Source organism: Oncorhynchus gorbuscha, linkage group LG12 (genome assembly GCF_021184085.1).
Source record: "Oncorhynchus gorbuscha isolate QuinsamMale2020 ecotype Even-year linkage group LG12, OgorEven_v1.0, whole genome shotgun sequence".
Taxonomy (NCBI): Eukaryota; Metazoa; Chordata; class Actinopteri; order Salmoniformes; family Salmonidae; genus Oncorhynchus; species Oncorhynchus gorbuscha.
Window position 1 is genome coordinate 23,038,853 of NC_060184.1, and position 18,756 is coordinate 23,057,608.

At 39.6% G+C, this 18,756-nt stretch overlaps 5 protein-coding genes across 5 annotated transcripts; 1 reads left to right on the forward strand and 4 right to left on the reverse strand.

Moving 5' to 3' along the window:
• Window positions 1-562: 562 nt before the first annotated feature.
• On the reverse strand, window positions 563-6,199 carry LOC123990724 (gap junction alpha-1 protein). Its single transcript, XM_046291535.1, has 2 exons — window positions 6,045-6,199; window positions 563-3,596 (listed from the first exon to the last, which is right to left on the reverse strand). Exon 2 carries the CDS (start codon window positions 3,578-3,580, stop codon window positions 2,429-2,431), a length of 1,152 nt encoding a protein of 383 aa, XP_046147491.1. The 5' UTR covers window positions 3,581-3,596; window positions 6,045-6,199; the 3' UTR covers window positions 563-2,428.
• A 658-nt stretch (window positions 6,200-6,857) lies between these two features.
• Window positions 6,858-8,254, reverse strand: LOC123991606 (gap junction Cx32.2 protein-like). The gene is made up of 2 exons (XM_046293232.1): window positions 8,181-8,254; window positions 6,858-7,961 (listed from the first exon to the last, which is right to left on the reverse strand). Exon 2 carries the CDS (start codon window positions 7,939-7,941, stop codon window positions 7,096-7,098), a length of 846 nt encoding a protein of 281 aa, XP_046149188.1. The 5' UTR covers window positions 7,942-7,961; window positions 8,181-8,254; the 3' UTR covers window positions 6,858-7,095.
• Window positions 8,255-8,870: 616 nt separating this feature from the next.
• Window positions 8,871-10,505, forward strand: LOC123991607 (gap junction Cx32.2 protein-like). Its single transcript, XM_046293233.1, has 2 exons — window positions 8,871-9,026; window positions 9,498-10,505. The coding sequence occupies exon 2, from the start codon at window positions 9,511-9,513 to the stop codon at window positions 10,264-10,266; it is 756 nt and encodes a 251-aa protein (XP_046149189.1). The 5' UTR covers window positions 8,871-9,026; window positions 9,498-9,510; the 3' UTR covers window positions 10,267-10,505.
• A 781-nt stretch (window positions 10,506-11,286) lies between these two features.
• LOC123991608 (gap junction Cx32.2 protein-like) lies at window positions 11,287-14,854 on the reverse strand. Its single transcript, XM_046293234.1, has 2 exons — window positions 14,757-14,854; window positions 11,287-13,353 (listed from the first exon to the last, which is right to left on the reverse strand). Exon 2 carries the CDS (start codon window positions 13,337-13,339, stop codon window positions 12,551-12,553), a length of 789 nt encoding a protein of 262 aa, XP_046149190.1. The 5' UTR covers window positions 13,340-13,353; window positions 14,757-14,854; the 3' UTR covers window positions 11,287-12,550.
• A 1,256-nt stretch (window positions 14,855-16,110) lies between these two features.
• Window positions 16,111-18,006, reverse strand: LOC123991609 (gap junction Cx32.2 protein-like). The gene is made up of 2 exons (XM_046293235.1): window positions 17,886-18,006; window positions 16,111-17,302 (listed from the first exon to the last, which is right to left on the reverse strand). The coding sequence occupies exon 2, from the start codon at window positions 17,277-17,279 to the stop codon at window positions 16,401-16,403; it is 879 nt and encodes a 292-aa protein (XP_046149191.1). The 5' UTR covers window positions 17,280-17,302; window positions 17,886-18,006; the 3' UTR covers window positions 16,111-16,400.
• Window positions 18,007-18,756: the final 750 nt, after the last annotated feature.

Here is an 18,756-nt window from a genome sequence, read left to right on the forward strand (position 1 = left end):
TTTTAACCATTTTTGTGTTGACAGTTGTACTTACAGTAACGTCTTGTTTAAAAGTCCTGATAAAAACTCATCGTTAAATTAAAAATCTAGATGAATTAGCATTGGAACAAAGTATCGCTTTTTTCCATTCTGCTTCAGCCACATGTGGTCTACAGATTGGGTCCAAACATGTGGTTTTATTTAGCTTTGTGGAAAGGTTAAATAGGAAACTTGGATAAGAGAAAAGCGCTGAGTCTTTTCATATTATGACATTTTCAAAGTCTCCGAGGCATTTTCAGTACATAATAGTGAATAACTCTTGTCCTTCTCTCAATATCCCCAAGCTGACTTTAACATAAATGATTCATTGTTTAGGGTTCGTTTCCTATAAAAGAGGAAAGTGTGAGCTACTGTAGTCTCAAAACATGACAAATGTATATTTTAGCCATAACATTGATCTATTTGATACCTATTAAACAGTAGGTCCTTCACTGAGGAGGCTGGACTAGACACATAGCCTGTATCAAGACGGACAAAGGCAAAATGAGGTGCAAAAGATAACAGACTTGTAAAGAAAACAATCTTAAGAAAGAAAAAATCTTTATTGGGTTAAAATAGCTTTTCACAGATATGATTAATGAGGTTTTTTGCTATCATGCACTTACACACTGTACAACAGTGGATTTCCATGGAATGGCGTTATTTGATCACGTTATCAAACAAATGTACACCCAAGTTCGTCTTGTACTCTGTATGGAGGCCCTTTGTTTTAGCCTTGCAAGATCATTGAAACCAGTGGTCAAACAAAAGCACTGTCTGAATGTATGTACTGAAGTGATTTCTGCCTGGTGTTGTAAAATAAATTAGTAACATGCATATACGAAAACACTTGGCACTTTTTGAATCCTATTAAACCCTAGTCAAGATCTCAGTGCAAACACCATCGTAGCTGAAAAACCCATGAAACTCTCTGTTTGAGTACCGAAATACTATAAATGCAAAATTGGAGAAAAATCCCGGAAAGAAAACATGAACATTTCCAATTGAAAATCCCATTTACAAGTGTATGGTAGGTGTGGAGCTACATTGGCATATACCTTTTAATATATTTGACTAAATATTAGTCCGGCTCTATAAGCAGTCTTCTAAAAACTCACATTTGTGACACAGTTAGCTTGATTTACAGTACTAAATATCTATCTCTCAAGCAGCAATGATTACATTGAGTTTGGGGAAAAAAATCATTCACTCAAAAGGCAAAACAAAAAAAATCATTCTATTGCCCTCCTCTACCATCCAACAGGAAACAACATTAAAAAACAAACACACTTTAAAATGAGAAAAATATAAAGCCTTTCGTTCAAAGATGCTTCCGAGACACATTGCTTGAGTCCACCATCTGACAACAAACTCAAAAAAAAAAAAAAACATAAAATAAATCAACTGACACCACATAAATTCAAAGTTTATCAGGAAATGACAGTCCACAATAATAAAAATCAACCTCTTATTTGTTGAACAAATTGTACTGCTGTAATTTGGATTATTATCAATAAATATGCAGTTGGGTGTATGGACATGACCTTGGATAGTAGTCAATATTTTTCTAGTGGTGGATGTCCTGCATACTAATAAATACATATTTATTCATGAATTAGAGCATCCTTCTCACAACCCAGTTTGACAAGACATACTTGGAAGTCATACAGACAATGAGAGTGACGGAGACTTAAAAGCCAAGTGTTTTTCAAACTACTTCCAAGGCCTGGAAAAAGACACATTGCTATTATATTGAAGAGTCATCTTTCTAGATGTAATGTCATTGTGTGTGGCCATATGGTGGAAGCAGGTTGAAGTTTATTGTCATAAATCTTGCACTGGAGGCAGAACTGAGCAATTTCTGCAGCTGCAAAGTCTAAATTGGTTATATCATTAAAAAAAAAAATGTAAAAGTGCTTTTTGGTCTTAATTTAAGGTTAGGGTTAGACATTAGGGTTAGCAGGTAAGGTAAGGTAAGAAGTTCAGATTAAATTGTATGACTTTGTGGCTGTACCAGCTAGTGACCACTCAGCAGAGCTGCCTCCAGGGCAAGATTCATGACAATAAATGCCATCCTGCGTAATGAAACCTACAGGTAAAAACATGATAACTAAACCAAACACATCACCAAGGCATATTCTTTTAAAGTGAAATGAGGGACTGTTGGGCACAGTTATCGGAACACGGTCACATGTTCTTCACCAACGAGTTGTTTTCTTTTTAAAGCTTGTTAGCTCCACTAGTTTGAAAGTCATCAATAAATGTATAGTACCTCCAACAGTGTAAGTATTTGAATGTCTCTTTATTGACTAGATTCTCTGGTGAGGACAGTGAATGGGCTATGCCCAGCCCACTTCAGCACTTTGAGAATGCTTCCTGTTCTCTGTTCTCTGACACCAATGGGGGGGGGCTAGACATCTAGATCATCTGGCCTCGGCCGACTGCTCATGCGACTACTGGCCCGACTGCAGGGCCTGGGGTCCATCAAGGCCAACGGCTGCAGCTCGTGCCCTGGGGTCAGTTTCTTACTCTCCTGGGTGTCGTCAGGGAAGTCAAAGGCCTGTGCATGGGAGTTGGAGATGGTGCTGCCATTCTGGCCCAGGCGGTTCTGCTCTGTGCTGTAGTTGGCCCAGTTTTGCTCATTGGCTTGCTTATTGTAGTTGCGAACGGAGTTGGTTCTCTCCCCAGTGGCCAGCTTGTACCCCGGGGGTGACATGGGTGACAGGGGGGCAGTGGGAGAGGAACAGCCATTATAGTAGGCATACTTAGTGGTGGACAGATCCTTGGGAGTGGGGCTTAACGTCCCAGTGCCAGGGTAGTGGATGGGAGGTTGTTTCCCCTTCACGCGGTCCTTGATCCTCTTGAACATCACGTAGAAGAGCTCAATGACGTTCAGAAGCAGGGAGACCAGAGAGACCACCAGCATGAAGATGATGAAGACGGTTTTCTCAGTGGGTCTGGAGAGGAAACAGTCTACTCTGTGGGGGCAGGGGGACCTCTCACAGGTGTAGACAGCAGCCAAACTGAAGCCGTAAATGTACCACTGTATGACCAGGAAGCCCACCTCAAAAATGGACTTGAAAAAAATGCTGAATATGTAGGTTCTCAAGAGGGCTCCCTTCATCTTAACCTTCCCATGCTCCTCCAGCCCATGCTTGAGCTTTTTTAACTCAATCTTCTTTAGAGGTATGTCCACGTCGCCTCCGTCGTTCTGGATGGTTTTCAGCCCTTCCTCTTTGCGGTTAATCTTCTGCTCTATTCGCAACAGGTAGAACACATGGGCAAGGTAGAGAAGAGTCGGCGTCGAGACAAAGATAATCTGTAGCACCCAGAACCGTACATGTGATATAGGAAAAGATTTGTCATAACACACATTCTCACAACCAGGTTGCTGGGTGTTGCACTTGAAGGCGGACTGCTCGTCCCCCCAGGCAGACTCCACAGCCGTTCCCAACACCAGGATCCTGAAGATGAAGAGGACAGAGAGCCACACCTTCCCTCCAGCCGTGGAGTAAGCCTGTACCTTGTCCAGGAGCCTCCCCAAAGCACTCCAGTCACCCATGATGAAGGAGCTTTAGCTGCAATTAGACAGAAAATAATTTAATGCAATATATAAATAAACATTCCTATATACAGTAAACATGCTTATATATCACTTTCTCAAGTAACATTTTTGATTATAATCAAACACATCTCAACGTTCTATGAAAAAGTGGGATGACCACAAGTCTTGTGATAGCTCTTTCATGGCTCTGGAGTGAAATCCACTTCCTGTATGGACTAGACCAATAATGTCTTATTGACCACAACATGTCAATCCCTTATGTTATGCTTTATGAATCTTCAATCCAGAAAGTGAATTTGATTGCTATTGTCTTCCTATTGGAAGTGATGAGAGCAAAGTCACTTTGTGTGGTCCTACAAGTGTTGATGGTACTTCTTTAAAAAACTGAGTAAGTGAATAGTGCAATGGGAGATGATAGAGCCCAGGTTTTTGAAACACAAGCACAAACATTTGTTTCCCCTTCATCGGCAGGCTATAAAAACATGACCTGTTTCTCATCAAACCATTGTTTGTTAATTTGGTCCGCATGCCTTATTTCTACATTGTTTAATGTTTATTAGGGTTGTTAAAAAGATGTTAAAAAGATGTCAAGTAGGGTGTGTGTGAGCATTTCTCAATGTTAACTTGTGTTGTACAGTGTAATTGAAGGATTGTTATGAAAATACCCCCAAGTCTCAAATAAATGTCACACACAGTTTCAGACAAAGTTACTGTTCTTCACAAAATACATCAATTTACTAGTCAGCTGAGAATATAACTGTAAGATCTTCAGAATGCAAGATATATTTGCATTCTGACTATCCTGGATATATAAAAAAAAATTTTTTTAAAGTATCATGTTCAAGTAAATATTGTTCCTAAAAGCTGGAGATGGAATTGAACCAACTTCCACATCCAGGTACAAACTTTACTTTACTAAGGCCTAATAGCTCTCAGAGCATGCCTCAGATTGGGGAACAATGGCTCTCCTGCTGGGGCCAATAGCAAGAGTGTCTGGAGCGCACTCAGACAGTCCGTCTGCGCTCTGAGACTACAGCACAGGGCCCGTTCATTGTGCGCTTATTAGTGACCTGCCTACTGTAGCTCCGCTACAGAGACCCAACTCTCACAGATACTAAACTCACACTGCATGTCATATGAGATTCAAGTTTGTAAACACGAATACCATTTGAATAAAGGTTCTGAACGATGTCAGTACGCAAATAAAGTCCCGAGAATGACTGCACAATGAACAAACATGGATAAGTAGAAGCCATCTGTTAGGAGGGTGTACCAAAAGCATGTGTCTTCAATTAGCCAATAATGTACTTCATATACTGTAGACATACTGTACTAGAGTCTGCAACTTTCACAAACAACCTTTCACATGCAGGTTTCACATGCATGAGCCCTTAATGCCTAACCCCAACCTTGAGGAACATCAAAATTGTCATTCAATATGTAATTGTCATTCAATTTTGATGTTTAGCATAAAGGAAAACTTCTAAACTCCCGCCAAACCTCAAAATGATTCTCACTGGTGGACCCATTTCTCAAAGCACTGCAGTAAAGTGAAAAATAACACATCAATCTAAGGACTGCTTCTTACTCAACATTGATGGTACCATGATAAAAGCCTTTTCAAATAAATAATTTGTAATTCAAGAAAAATTGTTTAATCAATTTCACTGGGTAATTTATAGACCTATTTAATATAACAGAATCACTTCATGATTTGAGGAAGAAGAAAAACGTCCACAGGGACAATTCTGATCTTGTGTAAGAAACCCACTAAAGCTTAAGATCTCTGATCTTGTAATGATGTTATTACATCAATTAAATTAAACGTTGAGCGAATATCACAATGTATGAGATTGTAATAAGTACATCAGTTCAACCTCAATGTTTCCTTACATGAGAAGCGTATTTTAAACTGCGCTTCCCAGATGCAAGGAAGAACTTCACAAATCTGAGTAGCAAAATTCGACAATATTTAATTTTAAAATAGTATAAATAAGCATGTCAATATGCTTGGTTAGGATTAAGTTTAGAAAACAAATCTATCTCCAGTCTACAGCTTATAAGCAGTTCAGTTGCAATTCTCTATAAGCTTGACATCACATGCTGCTTTTAGAGTAATTGGACCCAGGTTACTCGTGTATCTCATAAGCAATGGTCACACCAAATTATAAAATGAAAACATCAAAAGTAACAGATGAATCAATGTCTCAATCTTTCCTGGAGGATCATTTACACTTCTCCTTGTTAAACACATTTTTTAAAAGTATATATTATGGATCATACTATAGCGGATAGATAGCCTATATTAATACAATGCGTCTATATTGGCATAGTGCATCTGGATTCTGAGCAAATTAGGTTCTCGGCAAAAACGGAAACTAATTTGCTCAGAATCCAGATGCAGTGAATCCAGATACTTCTTCAGATCAATATTGGCACTGGAATTTAACGCAACGCTTACCTGGAAAGTTACTCAGAAGGAAGAAGACAGCCCCTAGGGACTTTCCCTGTCACTTCTTGAAAACAGTCACCACTTTCTTGAAATCCAAGTTTGGGACCAGGGAGAAACTTAGACTGACTTGTCAAACTTTGCTTGCCTTATAACAGTCCACATACAGGCTGGGGGGAGAAAAAAAACGATGGAGAGAAAAGTTTGGAGTCACCTGACCCCTACGTCAAAGCTTAGACCTCCTTACGCTCGGTTTCTGTACTTTAAAAAAAAGTACTTTTTCTTTAAATAACAAGATTAACCGCAACTTTTTCAGATCACTGTGAATTCAAAGCTTCACCGAGACCAAGTCTACACCATATGATAGGTTAGAGCGGTCCGTTGATAGGTCCTGTGCGCCAATCCGTAAACCAGTAGCCTAGTTGAGGAGTATGTTTTAATTGTTTAAGATAATATCCATTGTAATGTAGATCAAAGCCCACAGATGGTTGCTTAACATGTGTGACAGTCACCTTTTCTTGTTAGTTGTAATGACAGACCGCAAGTGTCAAGCATTAATCATGATGAGAATAACTCATCAATACGCTTAACGATTTAATGTTGCACTGATAATATGAAGCTTTGACATGAAAGGTCACTTGTGTTGCATGTGTTTATAAGCATAGAGCTAGACATTTAGATAAGACTACAGCCTATTCTGCAGAACAAAGTCGGACCACTGGTGCTGGTAAAATGTGATTTCAATCACCAAGATTATGCTGCCATCTAGCGTAATACCTGGGAATGTGCGGCCGTGAGTTATTTTTCACGTTTCTTTTTCCAGTACTTTTATTTTGAACAAAGATATGCATATCCTACAAAACATTAGTCATCACAGTGTCAGCATAGAAACAAACTGTGATATTTACAACATTCAGTAACAAGGTAGTCTATTTGACAAACAAAACGCAATACACTCTAGAATGTTTTGTTTCCCTAATTTACTGGAAGTGTAGCCAACTAATTGGATATGATTACATCAATTCACATGTCAGAATATCATCACATGAAATCTATTGCAAACCTAAGGAGTGTTTTTATTTTCCTCCATTAGTTCAGCTTCTCTTTGGATGTTGTGAAGGGGTGAGCAATCTTCATGTCCATCCAGGTTACCTTTCCATTCTGATGCAGGACAGTAAAGTGTGGTTGGGTTCTCAGTTGAGATGATATGCAGTGGGTATTGTTTCTTGTTTCCACATTTTACTCTGGTGCAAATCAAATAAAACACCTCGATCACATTCAAAAGCAGAGAAACACAGCCCACCACCAGCATGAAGATGATGAAGATGGTCTTCTCTGTGGGACGGGACATGAAGCACTCAGCACCCAGTCTGGAACAGGGTTGTTGTTGACAGAGGAAAATGGGTTTCATGACAAACCCATATAAGTAGTACTGTCCCACAATAAAAGCGAGCTCTAACACTATCTTAAAGAACAACTGGGTCATGTAGCTACGTAGCAGAATTCCCTTGATTTTGATTTTTCCCCGGTCATCTGTGTATTTGGGCCTCTTCAACATGCCATTATCAACCTGGCTCTGCAGTGCCTCCCTCATTTTATCCTCCTGTTGGATGACATGCATGGCATGGCCCAGATATAGAAGAGTTGGGGTGGAGACAAAGATGATCTGCATGACCCAGAAACGGATGTGTGAGATGGGGAAGGCCCAGTCGTAGCACACGTTCTCACACCCAGGTTCTTTGTTGTTGCAGTAGAAATCAGACTGTTCATCTCCCCACACGCTATCTGCTGCTGCACCCAGAACCAGGATCCTGAAGATAAACAGGACACTCATCCATGTCTTTCCGATGGCCGTTGAGTGGGACTGCACCTTGTCCAGTAACTTGGAAAGATATGACCAGTCCCCCATTGTCACTGATTATATTATCTCTGTTGAAAACATAGGTCAGATTTCATTCATGAATACCATTTTAGAGAAAAAATGACAACACACTGAGATAATTAATTGCCTTTGATAGTAGTGAGCTGTGAAAAGACTGGGAAAGTAAATTGGCTTCACAGCACTATTTCAAAATGAAATACTAGTTATTTCTACATATCCATGAGATATTATCTTCAGTTTGTACAAAAATAAACACATTTACTCACTTGTTATGTTGCAAAGATCAGAAATCTTTTTCATCAATAAACCAGAGGCAAGGAATAGCGTTCGTGAACATGGGATTAGGATATTGAAATACTCAAAGAGTAGCCCATTCTTATAAACCTGATGGGTTTGGTCAGCATGACTCACAGTTATACAAAGTGCTTGTAGTAACACTTATACACCAATCAGACTTCCATGCAACAATTTCATAATCTCTCTCTTCCTCTAAAGTGGGTTGACCTTTTGACATCCCACCCCCTCCTCACGTTATTGTCAGCACAAAAGATGTGCTTGAACTCCCAATCTAAAAATGTGAACTATCACAAACACATTTTGCAGAGTCATTCAACCTTCTCTGACATATTTTCTACAGAAAGTTTGTTTCTTACTGGATTTTTGTGTCAGTACTTTAAATGATTGTACACAGCTGAGATTCTCCATGAGCAAACTCATCTGTTAAAGTAAAGCATCTTTGGAAAGTCTCAAAGGAGACATCAACACAAACATAGAGATTAATAGTAGCCTACCCCTCTAGGTAGGGACCAAATGCCATGGATCGTGTTTGATAACATCCCTGAATCCACCATGACCTTTTACAGTCAATTGATTGCTTCACAAGGATGAGGCATTAGGTGGTGACTGACCAATGATGACATATTGGGGGGGGGGCAGTCATGAGTTTGAAGGAATGAACGACGTGCAAGTTGTCAGAGAGTATGGGGCTGGATGGGGTTGACCGGATGATTCAAACTGATGTCAAACTATAAGAGGGGAGAGTTCAATTCATTAAGAGAGAATTCCCCACAGTAGAGAAGAACTGGTGTGGGGAGATTGTGCTCACCTCTGAGGTAAGAAAGCTGCTTTATATACTCAACATTTCAGCAAACTACCATGTAATTTAGTTTACGCTGCATCAAAACGTGTTACATGGAACATTGGCTGGCTACTGTATCTTCATAGAGTATACAGATGTATGATCTTAATTTGACCTATGTTTTCACAGCAAAACAATCCTGCAGCAAAGGGATTTTAACGTTTAGTCCATAGTGTTGCTTGATCAGTGGTTAGGCTATTAGCTGTCCAAAAGTAGGCTACATGAAAAGCTCTGTTAATATAACCGTGTGTTAGCGTGGTTAGTTACTGCACCGTGTGTCAGTGGATTTATGTACATCACAAAGCTTATCTGCATATCCTTCGGTGCAGAAAAATTCTCAGCAACAACAGAGTGATCAAACTAAGATTCATATGTAGTAGATACAGTACTAACAACACTCATCGTGTTTTATCTCCTATTATCCTATCTATCTTTGAACATCTAGCCATACCTGAAAAATGGGGGACTGGTCCTTTCTTGCTTCCCTGTTGGACAAAGTACAATCCCACTCTACAATTGTTGGGAAGGTTTGGCTGACAGTCCTGTTTGTGTTCAGACTGCTGGTTCTGGTGGCAGGGATAGAAAAAGTATGGGGGGATGAGCAATCACGTCTGGTCTGCAACACACTGTCACCAGGTTGTAAGAATCTGTGCTACGACCGGGCCTTCCCCATCTCCCACATCCGCTTCTGGGTCCTTCAGATCATCTTCGTCTCCGTCCCAACTCTGGTTTACCTGGCACACGTCATGCACGTCATCCACAAGGAGAACAAACTGAGAAGACAACAATCAAAAGGAAAGAATGGAATCGTGAAAGTGCCCAAATACACTGATGACAATGGCAAAGTTCACATAAAGGGGACCTTGCTTGTCAGTTACATGTCCAATGTGTTTTTTAAGATTCTATTTGAAGTTGGATTCATAGTGGGCCAGTATTACCTGTATGGCTTTGTGTTGCCCAGTAAGATTAAATGCAGTGGATACCCATGTAAGGGAGACCATGTAGAGTGCTTCATATCACGGCCCACTGAGAAGACTATCTTTATCATCTTCATGCTGGTGATGGCCTGTGTGTCTCTGCTGCTCAATGTGGTGGAGATGTTACACCTGATTGGATCAAAGGTTAGGCAGGGGTGTAACAGACAACCTCCTGCAGCTGAGAGGTATGCACTCCATGATAAACACAAGCAGTTTGATAAAGAGTCATTCTTCTGAATATTCAGTTGAATCACTGTCTATCTTAATTTGTTTTCTCATGTACAGTGTGACGAGAGCCATTGACCTCACAATTATAACAAGAAATCCCCAATACAAAATGTTGTTGTTTTTACTGCTGCTCTCTGACTCTGTTGTGTAAAATTTCTTGAATGTACTGCCTATATGTTTAATGTGCAGTAAAAACTGGGATGTTCTAACAAATTCTAAGACATTGCTGAGTTGTGACTATAATATCTCTGAAGTCTGACAAATACTAGAGGAGACTAGATGCATAGGCACTACTGACAACCGAATTGGTTCTTTTTGTGCATTTTTTGTTTGGGATATGAATCATGAAATAGTGCTGTGCATTTGATAAGGACGTGCCTTTTCAACAAATACAACAAATCAAATCAAAGTCTATTTGTTGCATACACAAATTAGCTTGTCTGGATCCATGCAGTCATATATCAAGCATCAAATTTGAGTTCACTGAGTTTTATAATGTTACATAATTTCTCTTCACATATGCAGCTGTATACTAACACATTTTTTCACGATGTGGTAAAAGCAAACTTTCACTGATTGGTACATAGGTGATTAACTTTTGAAAATGCCACCTCATCGAAATCTAACTGATGAAGTACTTATAATTGCATCTCCTACAATTCAACCATAATTGACTCAATATTATAGTACATTCCTGTGGATATAAATACAGTGTGTAGACTACAGCCACTGGGCACAGACATCAATTCAACGTAATTCAATTGAAATGACGTGGAAACAATGTTGATTCAACCAGTGTATGCCAAGTGGACAGCCTCATTGTACACATATTTGTTATGGTCAATTACCATGACAAGTTTGTTTGACCTCTTGACTCATGAAGACTATGCTGTGTATATGTTTTATGTTTCGGTCTGAGTCAATCACATCACTGATATAATATACAGTACACATAAAGTCCTGTTTTGCTGCACAATTTACTTTTTTATATATGATGTACATATAGAGAAAAAAACATCTCACCAGTCCCATGTTTATATTATTTATCATCTTTCCTCATCTTATAACATAAAATACACTCAAGTCAACGCTCACATTTTTTTAATTTTATAAAACCATCAATAAATTACAAAATCAAATTGACATATTCACATGATGAAATTACAAATATTTTCTGAAACCATTTTTTGTGTCACTTTAGGACAGTGTGGGTTCAATAACCAAAACAATGTATGCTGAATCGGCAGGGTAGCCTAGTGATTAGAGCGTTGGACTAGTAACCGGAAGGTTGCAAGTTCAAGCCCCAGAGCTGACAAGGTACAAATCTATCGTTCTGCAGGCAGTTAACAGGCAGTTAACCCACTGTTCCTAGGCCATCATTGAAAATAAGAATTTGTTCTTAACTGACTTGCCTAGTTAAATAAAGGTAAAATAAATACAAATTACATCAAGGTTCACACCTCATTAGAGAAAGACCCTGCGGTGACTAGCTCACTGAGGAGTGACAGCAACACTGCTGAAAATTAGGCTGCTCCTAGTGCACATCATGAACAAATAAAAGACAATGATGCAAAGCTCAATGCATCAGTCCTGCTCCACCTACTGTATTGTATTAACCCTTACTTGTCATCAACTGTTCCTAGGCCGTCATTGAAAACAAGAATGTGTTCTTAACTGACTGGCCTAGTTAAATAAAGGTCAAATTAAAATAAATTAATTTACGGAATCAAGCCAAGCCTAAAAATAATCTTAAAGGTCCAATGCATTTGTTTTTATCTAATTATTTATTTATCTCAATAATTTCAATGAGGTACCTTACTGTGATTGTTTTCAATGTAAATGGTCAAAAAGAAACAAAAATAACTTCTTAGCAAAGAGCAATTTCTCAAGCAATAATTTTGCTAGGACTGTCTAGGTGTGGTCTGAGTAGGGAGGGAAAAACTGAAAATTAGCTGTTAGCGACGTTTGGAACTCTCTTTCTTATTGGTCTATTTAACTAATTACCACATGGTGATGTCACTGTCAAAACTCCATCTGAACTCCAATTTCAGGCAGCCATTTCAAACAGCTCTTACACTGAAAGGGCATATCATTATTCTCACAAGTTCACTGCATTAGTCAAACCTCATAGTGTGAAAATACATATAAAACACAGGTAATTCACATTTTTTACTTTACTGGGCCTTTAAGACCCTGCATTATTGTAGGGCTGACAGTTTTAGTGGCATTCTTCCTCTGTATATCAACAGAAATGTCAATAGTGTTTACAATAGTTGATTGGTGATCAGTGACTTCAGGCTGTGCTGTGACCAGTTGCATGAAGACTCATCTTCTCGTTCTGCATCATACTGCCTCCATCCAGACAGCTGTGGATTGCGATGGCTGGAACTGCTTTGGCTCGTCTTCTTGAGCCAGAACCACACTTGGAGCAGATCAGATAGAATATCTCCACCACATTCAACAGCAGAGATGCGCACACCACCACCAGCATGAAGATGATGAAGATGGTCTTCTCTGTTGGTCGTGACATGAAGCATTCTACAGTGAACGGACAGGGAGCTCTGCTGCATTCAATCTTGGGGTCCAGCACAAACCCATACAAGTAATACTGACCCACTATAAATGCTATCTCCAGCAAAATCCTGAAGAAGATATTGACCATGTAACTGGCCAACAAGTCACCTTTGATTTTGACATGACCCTTCTCATCAGAATACTTAGGCATTTTCCCCATCTCCTTGCCTGCCTGACTTAGCCGTTGCCTCAGTTTGTTCTCCTTGTGGATGACGTGCATGACATGTCCCAGATACACCAAAGTTGGGGTGGAGACGAAGATGATCTGAAGGACCCAGAAGCGGATGTGGGAGATGGGGAAGGCGTGGTCGTAGCACACGGTCTTACAGCCGGGCTGTTTGGTATTGCATTTCATATTAGACTGCTCATCGCTCCACACCTTCTCTGCCCCGGCACCCAGGACCATGATCCTAAAGATAAACAGGACGGTCATCCAAACTTTACCCACAACCGTGGAGTGTGACTGCACCTTGTCCAGCAGTATTGACAGGAATCCCCACTCTCCCATGTTTGCGGATTGTTCTGGTTGGAAAGAAATACGAACATAGGAATGACAAATGTGATGCTGATGTTTGGGAAAACAAATGTACAAATTGAGTACAAGTTGAAAAATCTATAATAAAATTAAATGATGAAATATCAAATGACTAAAGCAGAATCACACACAGTAGGTAGCTCAACAGAGAACAGTCTGTGTTGTGAAGATAAGAACAAAAGCTGTGTATGGGATAGTAAGATAGTAATTTCCTAGAGCCAAGTGAGCTATAAAACATATCGCATAACAGGAGAGATATCCCATGCTGTCTGTGAATAACCAGATTATGTTTCTTCTTAGTCAAAATCTAATGTGTCATCTTTAGCATCTAACATTGAAATTCAGTATTTCGGGAGCAAAATACACTGAGTGTGCAAACATTAGGAACACCTTCCTAATATTGAGTTGCACCCCCTTTTGCCCCTAGAACAGCCTCAATTCGTTGGGGCATGGACTCTACAAGGTGTCGACCCATGTTGACACCAATGCTTCCCACAGTTGTGTCAAGTTGGCTGGATGTCCTTTGGGTGGTGGACCATTCTTAATACACACGGGAAACTTTTGAATGTGAAAAACCCAGCAGCGCTGCAGTTCTTGACACACTCAAACTGGCGAGCCTGGCACCTACTACTATGCCCCATTCAAAGGCACTTACATCTTTTGTTTTTCCATTAACTCTCTGAACGGCACACATACACAATCCATGTCTCAATTGTCTCAAGGCTTAAAAACCCTTCTTTAACCTGTCACCTCCCCTTCATCTACACTGATTGAAGTGCATTTAACAAGTGACGTCAATAAGGGATCATAGCTTCCACCTGGATTCACCTGGTCAGTCTATGTCATGGAAAGAGGTGTTCCTAATGTTTTTTACACTCAGTGTATATCACTTATTTATACCTACAGTATGTATTCTATTTCGATGTGATAACATTTTGTTACAAATTCTATTAATTTATTTTTATGATATGCCCAAAAAGATTGAGAAAGTGAGTAAATGTGATATTTTTTCCATGCTGTAAGCCTCACGGGGCTCTTATGTGGTCAGTATACCAGTATAGGTGGTCTGTGTGTTTAGTCTGCATCAATGATTTACTTGCTTCAAGTAATTGACACAGACGGCACGAGGCTATCAAAGTAAAATGTCCCAAATACCACAAAATCAATATCTAAATAAAAACTATTACACTTGTTTCAGATAATAATTTGTAGGTTATGTTTCACTTAGGCTGCCCATCTTAGAATGGTTGAAGCTTATCAATAAATCATTTTTTGATTATATTAGATTTTCATTCTCATGTCTATTCATGTTAGATGAAAACAATACAATTATTCATAATTATAGGCAACATAAAAAGAAGTAGAAAGATCAGTTAAAAAAATGCTTTACCTTTAAAGAGACCGTTTCTGGCCAGAACACAACAGCCACCAGCTGTAGAGACAAATTATAAAATTCTGCGTAGTAGCCTACAACCGTCTACCTTGAAGTTGCACAATTAGCCTGTTGTGCAAGGTGGCACGTTGTGCATGACATCTTGAAATGAGAAGTCTGCTGTTTAGAATTTGGCTGTACCTGGGGTGATTGTGAAGGTTAATAATTGGCAACACAATGATAAAGTTAATTATGTATCAGTATTTCCAATTGAATCAGTAATAACCATGAAAGAGCATTGTAGTCTAAGCCATGTTCTGTGCTAAGGATTTCTAATTGAAAATGTGGGTGGTCCAGGTAGGTAGAAGGTAATATGAGGTCTTGAAATCTGAAATATATATTTTTTAATACAATATACGCTTTCAGAATATGTGCCTGGGTTGGTACTGTAGGAAATCCAGTTCTGGCAAAACAATAAGGATATTTCTGTTATATTATACCTGTAAGCCCCTTTATTGTGAGGGGTTGGGAGACATAGCACTCTTCTATGCCCCTTTATTGTGAGGGGTTGGGAGACATACCACTCTTCTATGCCCCTTTATTGTGAGGGGTTGGGAGAGATACCACTCTTCTATGCCTCTTTATTGTGAGGGGTTGGGAGACATACCACTCTTCTATGCCTCTTTATTGTGAGGGTTTGGGAGACATACCACTCTTCTATGCCTCTTTATTGTGAGGGGTTGGGATACATACCACTCTTCTATGCCCCTTTATTGTGAGGGGTTGGGAGACATACCACTCTTCTATGCCTCTTTATTGTGAGGGGTTGGGAGACATACCACTCTTCTATTACTCTTTATTGTGAGGGGTTGGGAGACATACCACTCTTCTATGCCTCTTTATTGTGAGGGGTTGGGAGACATACCACTCTTCTATGCCTCTTTATTGTGAGGGGTTGAGAGACATACCACTCTTCTATGCCTCTTTATGGTATAAGGGGTTGGGAGACATACCACTCTTCTATGCCTCTTTATGGTGAGGGGTTGGAGGATGGGGCGATCCTTATTTTCAAATGACGCTATAGACATATTTTCATACTCTCACTTCTAGAACATTTGTCTTGATTGGTAGTTTGAGTCCTGGTAAAAAAAAGAGAGTTTATTTACAAGCCCCTTTATTTTAGCATTTGGAGACCAGATGTCTTATGTTCAGTGATGTTAATTTGATAGACATATTTCCATAAATGGTGGACTAAGATAATCAACTATTTCCTAATGTGTGTTATTTTGTTATGTTTCAGTGATTTTATTGATGGGTTTTCAGTCTCTCATTTTCATTCAGGCACCATTGATACAAATAAAACACTACTAACTTTGGATTTTATTTTTTTAATACAGTTATATATCTTGACACATTTATTGTATCACATGACAGAAAATATCTCAACTGTAGGCATTCAAGTGTGAGTTTACAACTCAATTCAAGACCCCAGCTGGTAGTTGCCATAACTTAAGGACAATTTTAGAAACGTAATACACACTACTAGTGCACTGTGCCTAAAACAAATAAAAAGACAAAGACAAAAAAGGTAGTGTATTCATTCAGATTTTCAACAATACAAAAGATTAAGATACATTCAAGGAAACTTAACTTTCAAGTGTTTTAGTGGTTGTCACCCAGCAAATGTTTCTCTTCCTTAGCTCTATCCAGACTACCCCCTAAACTCTGGCCACTCTCAAACTCCAGATTCATCTTGTTCTGTCTCAGGGCGTCCATTTCAGTATCTACGTGACCAGACCACCCAGGAGCCGGGAGGGTGGCTGGGTTCGCTGTTGAGGTAGTGTGACACCTGCGGCCTTTGGAGCCACCGCATCTTAATCTTGTACAAAGCAGATAGAACACCTCAATCACATTCAGAGCCAGAGACACACAGGCCACCACCAGCATGAAGATGATGAAGATGGTCTTCTCTGTAGGACGGGACATGTAGCATTCGACAGTGAAGGGGCAGGGAGATCTTGAGCAGGGGATCATGGGGACCATGACAAACCCATACAGGTAGTACTGACCCACGATGAAAGTGATCTCTATAATGATCTTAAAGAACAGCTGGGTCATGTAACTACCTAGCAAATTCCCCTTAATTTTGATCTTCCCTGCTTCGTTGCTGTATTTGGGCTTCTTCAATGTGCCATTGTCAACTTGGCTCTGCAGTATGGCTCTCAGTTTGTTCTCCTGGCTGATGACATGCATGGCATGGCCCAGATATAGAAGAGTTGGGGTGGAGACAAAGATGATCTGCATGACCCAGAAGCGGATGTGTGAGATGGGGAAGATATGGTCGTAGCACACATTCTCACAACCAGGTTGTTGCGTATTGCATATGAAACCAGACTGTTCATCGCCCCACACGTTCTCTGCTCCGGCACCCAAGACCATGATTCTGAACAGGAACAGGACACTCATCCATATCTTTCCGACGACTGTTGAGTGAGACTGCACCTTATCCAGTAACTTGGAAAGAAAACTCCAGTCCCCCATGTTTGCTGATGTTCAATGGCTATCTAGAGTAAAGAAGAAGACATGAAACAAGTTACTGTCAATGAATATGAGGGCAGAATGGGCACGAGGGGCTCAGTACACAAGGGCCGTCTTATCAATGAGTCAGGTTTTCAATGTTTTTCACCCAGTTTTCAGCCTTAATCATTAATCGGACCATTGGGAAATGCACACAATAGCCTCAAGCCAAGTGCCTAAAACTGATATCCCTTCGATCGCTATAATTTACCTTTAATAAGAAAATTATTGTTACCAAACATTGTCTTCTAATTCAGTGTGTATCCAAAAACTATTAAAACCAAAAATACATCAAATGTAAGCAGTTTGTCAAATGTAGAGAAACCACCGATTGACAGTCTATTTGATAGTAAATGTATAGTATTAAATGTAAACGTAATCATTCTGAGATAAAATGTTGGTATAACTTTGGAATCATTTATATTTAAACATTTGATGATAATGCCTGTTATTCAGTAAACTTCAAAGACAAATATCTACAGTGGAATCCTTATATCAAACATTATTACAAATTGAACTGCTGTTCTGTTCATTTTTCGTTAAATTTGAAAAGAAAATGTTGCCTCTTACCTTGTCCTGACCCTATGGAGACTGTGTGGCCAACTGATGTTAACATAAGTTGAACCTTGAGATTTTAGGGCTGGTGGTAAGAATTGCGTAACCCATCTGCAGTTTCACAGTCACAGTCATCATAGGGAAATGGGATTTTAAAAGTTAACCCTTGGGATTGACTGGAAGGTTCCGCGTAATGATTGACAGATAGATACCAACAACAGATTAAACAGGAACACATCTACATAAATGATTTTATATTGCATTAAATTAATAACATGAAATAGGCATCATGGAGGCAGACATTCTGAGACTAATTTATAATAACAACAGAGGAATCAAACCAAACACAATGATAACAGCCAGAACAGATTCTTATAAAAGAGTAATTTATTAAATCAAGATTATGGTGATATATGAATTACATTACATCAACTCATACAAGCAATGGCACAACCAATAATACAAATCCCAAAGGAATACACACATTTATATTATTTATCTGTGGGACAAGCTCAAAGAAATCTTCTATAAGATGAAAACATTTTTTTAAATGCAGTTAAAATTGATGAGAAATAGACTTCCTCCATATTAGCAATGTTGTCCTCAGAAGCCACACTTTTCGTCACCCCACTGCCCAGCTTCCTCCCATGCAGCTCCAACTCCAGATTTTTTACAGTTCTGGATCATCTGGTCCTTGTTCTCAAAGGCCTGTCTCTCCAGGACAGGGGTGACCAGGGTCACACTGGATGAAGACAGTCTCTTCTCTGTGGGTCTAGACAGAAAGCAGTTCACCTAGTGAGGCCAGGGGAAGCGGCTGCAGGCAAAGCGAGCCTGGAGAGTGAATCCATACAGGTGGTATTGACCCACAAAGAACTCCAGCTCTAAC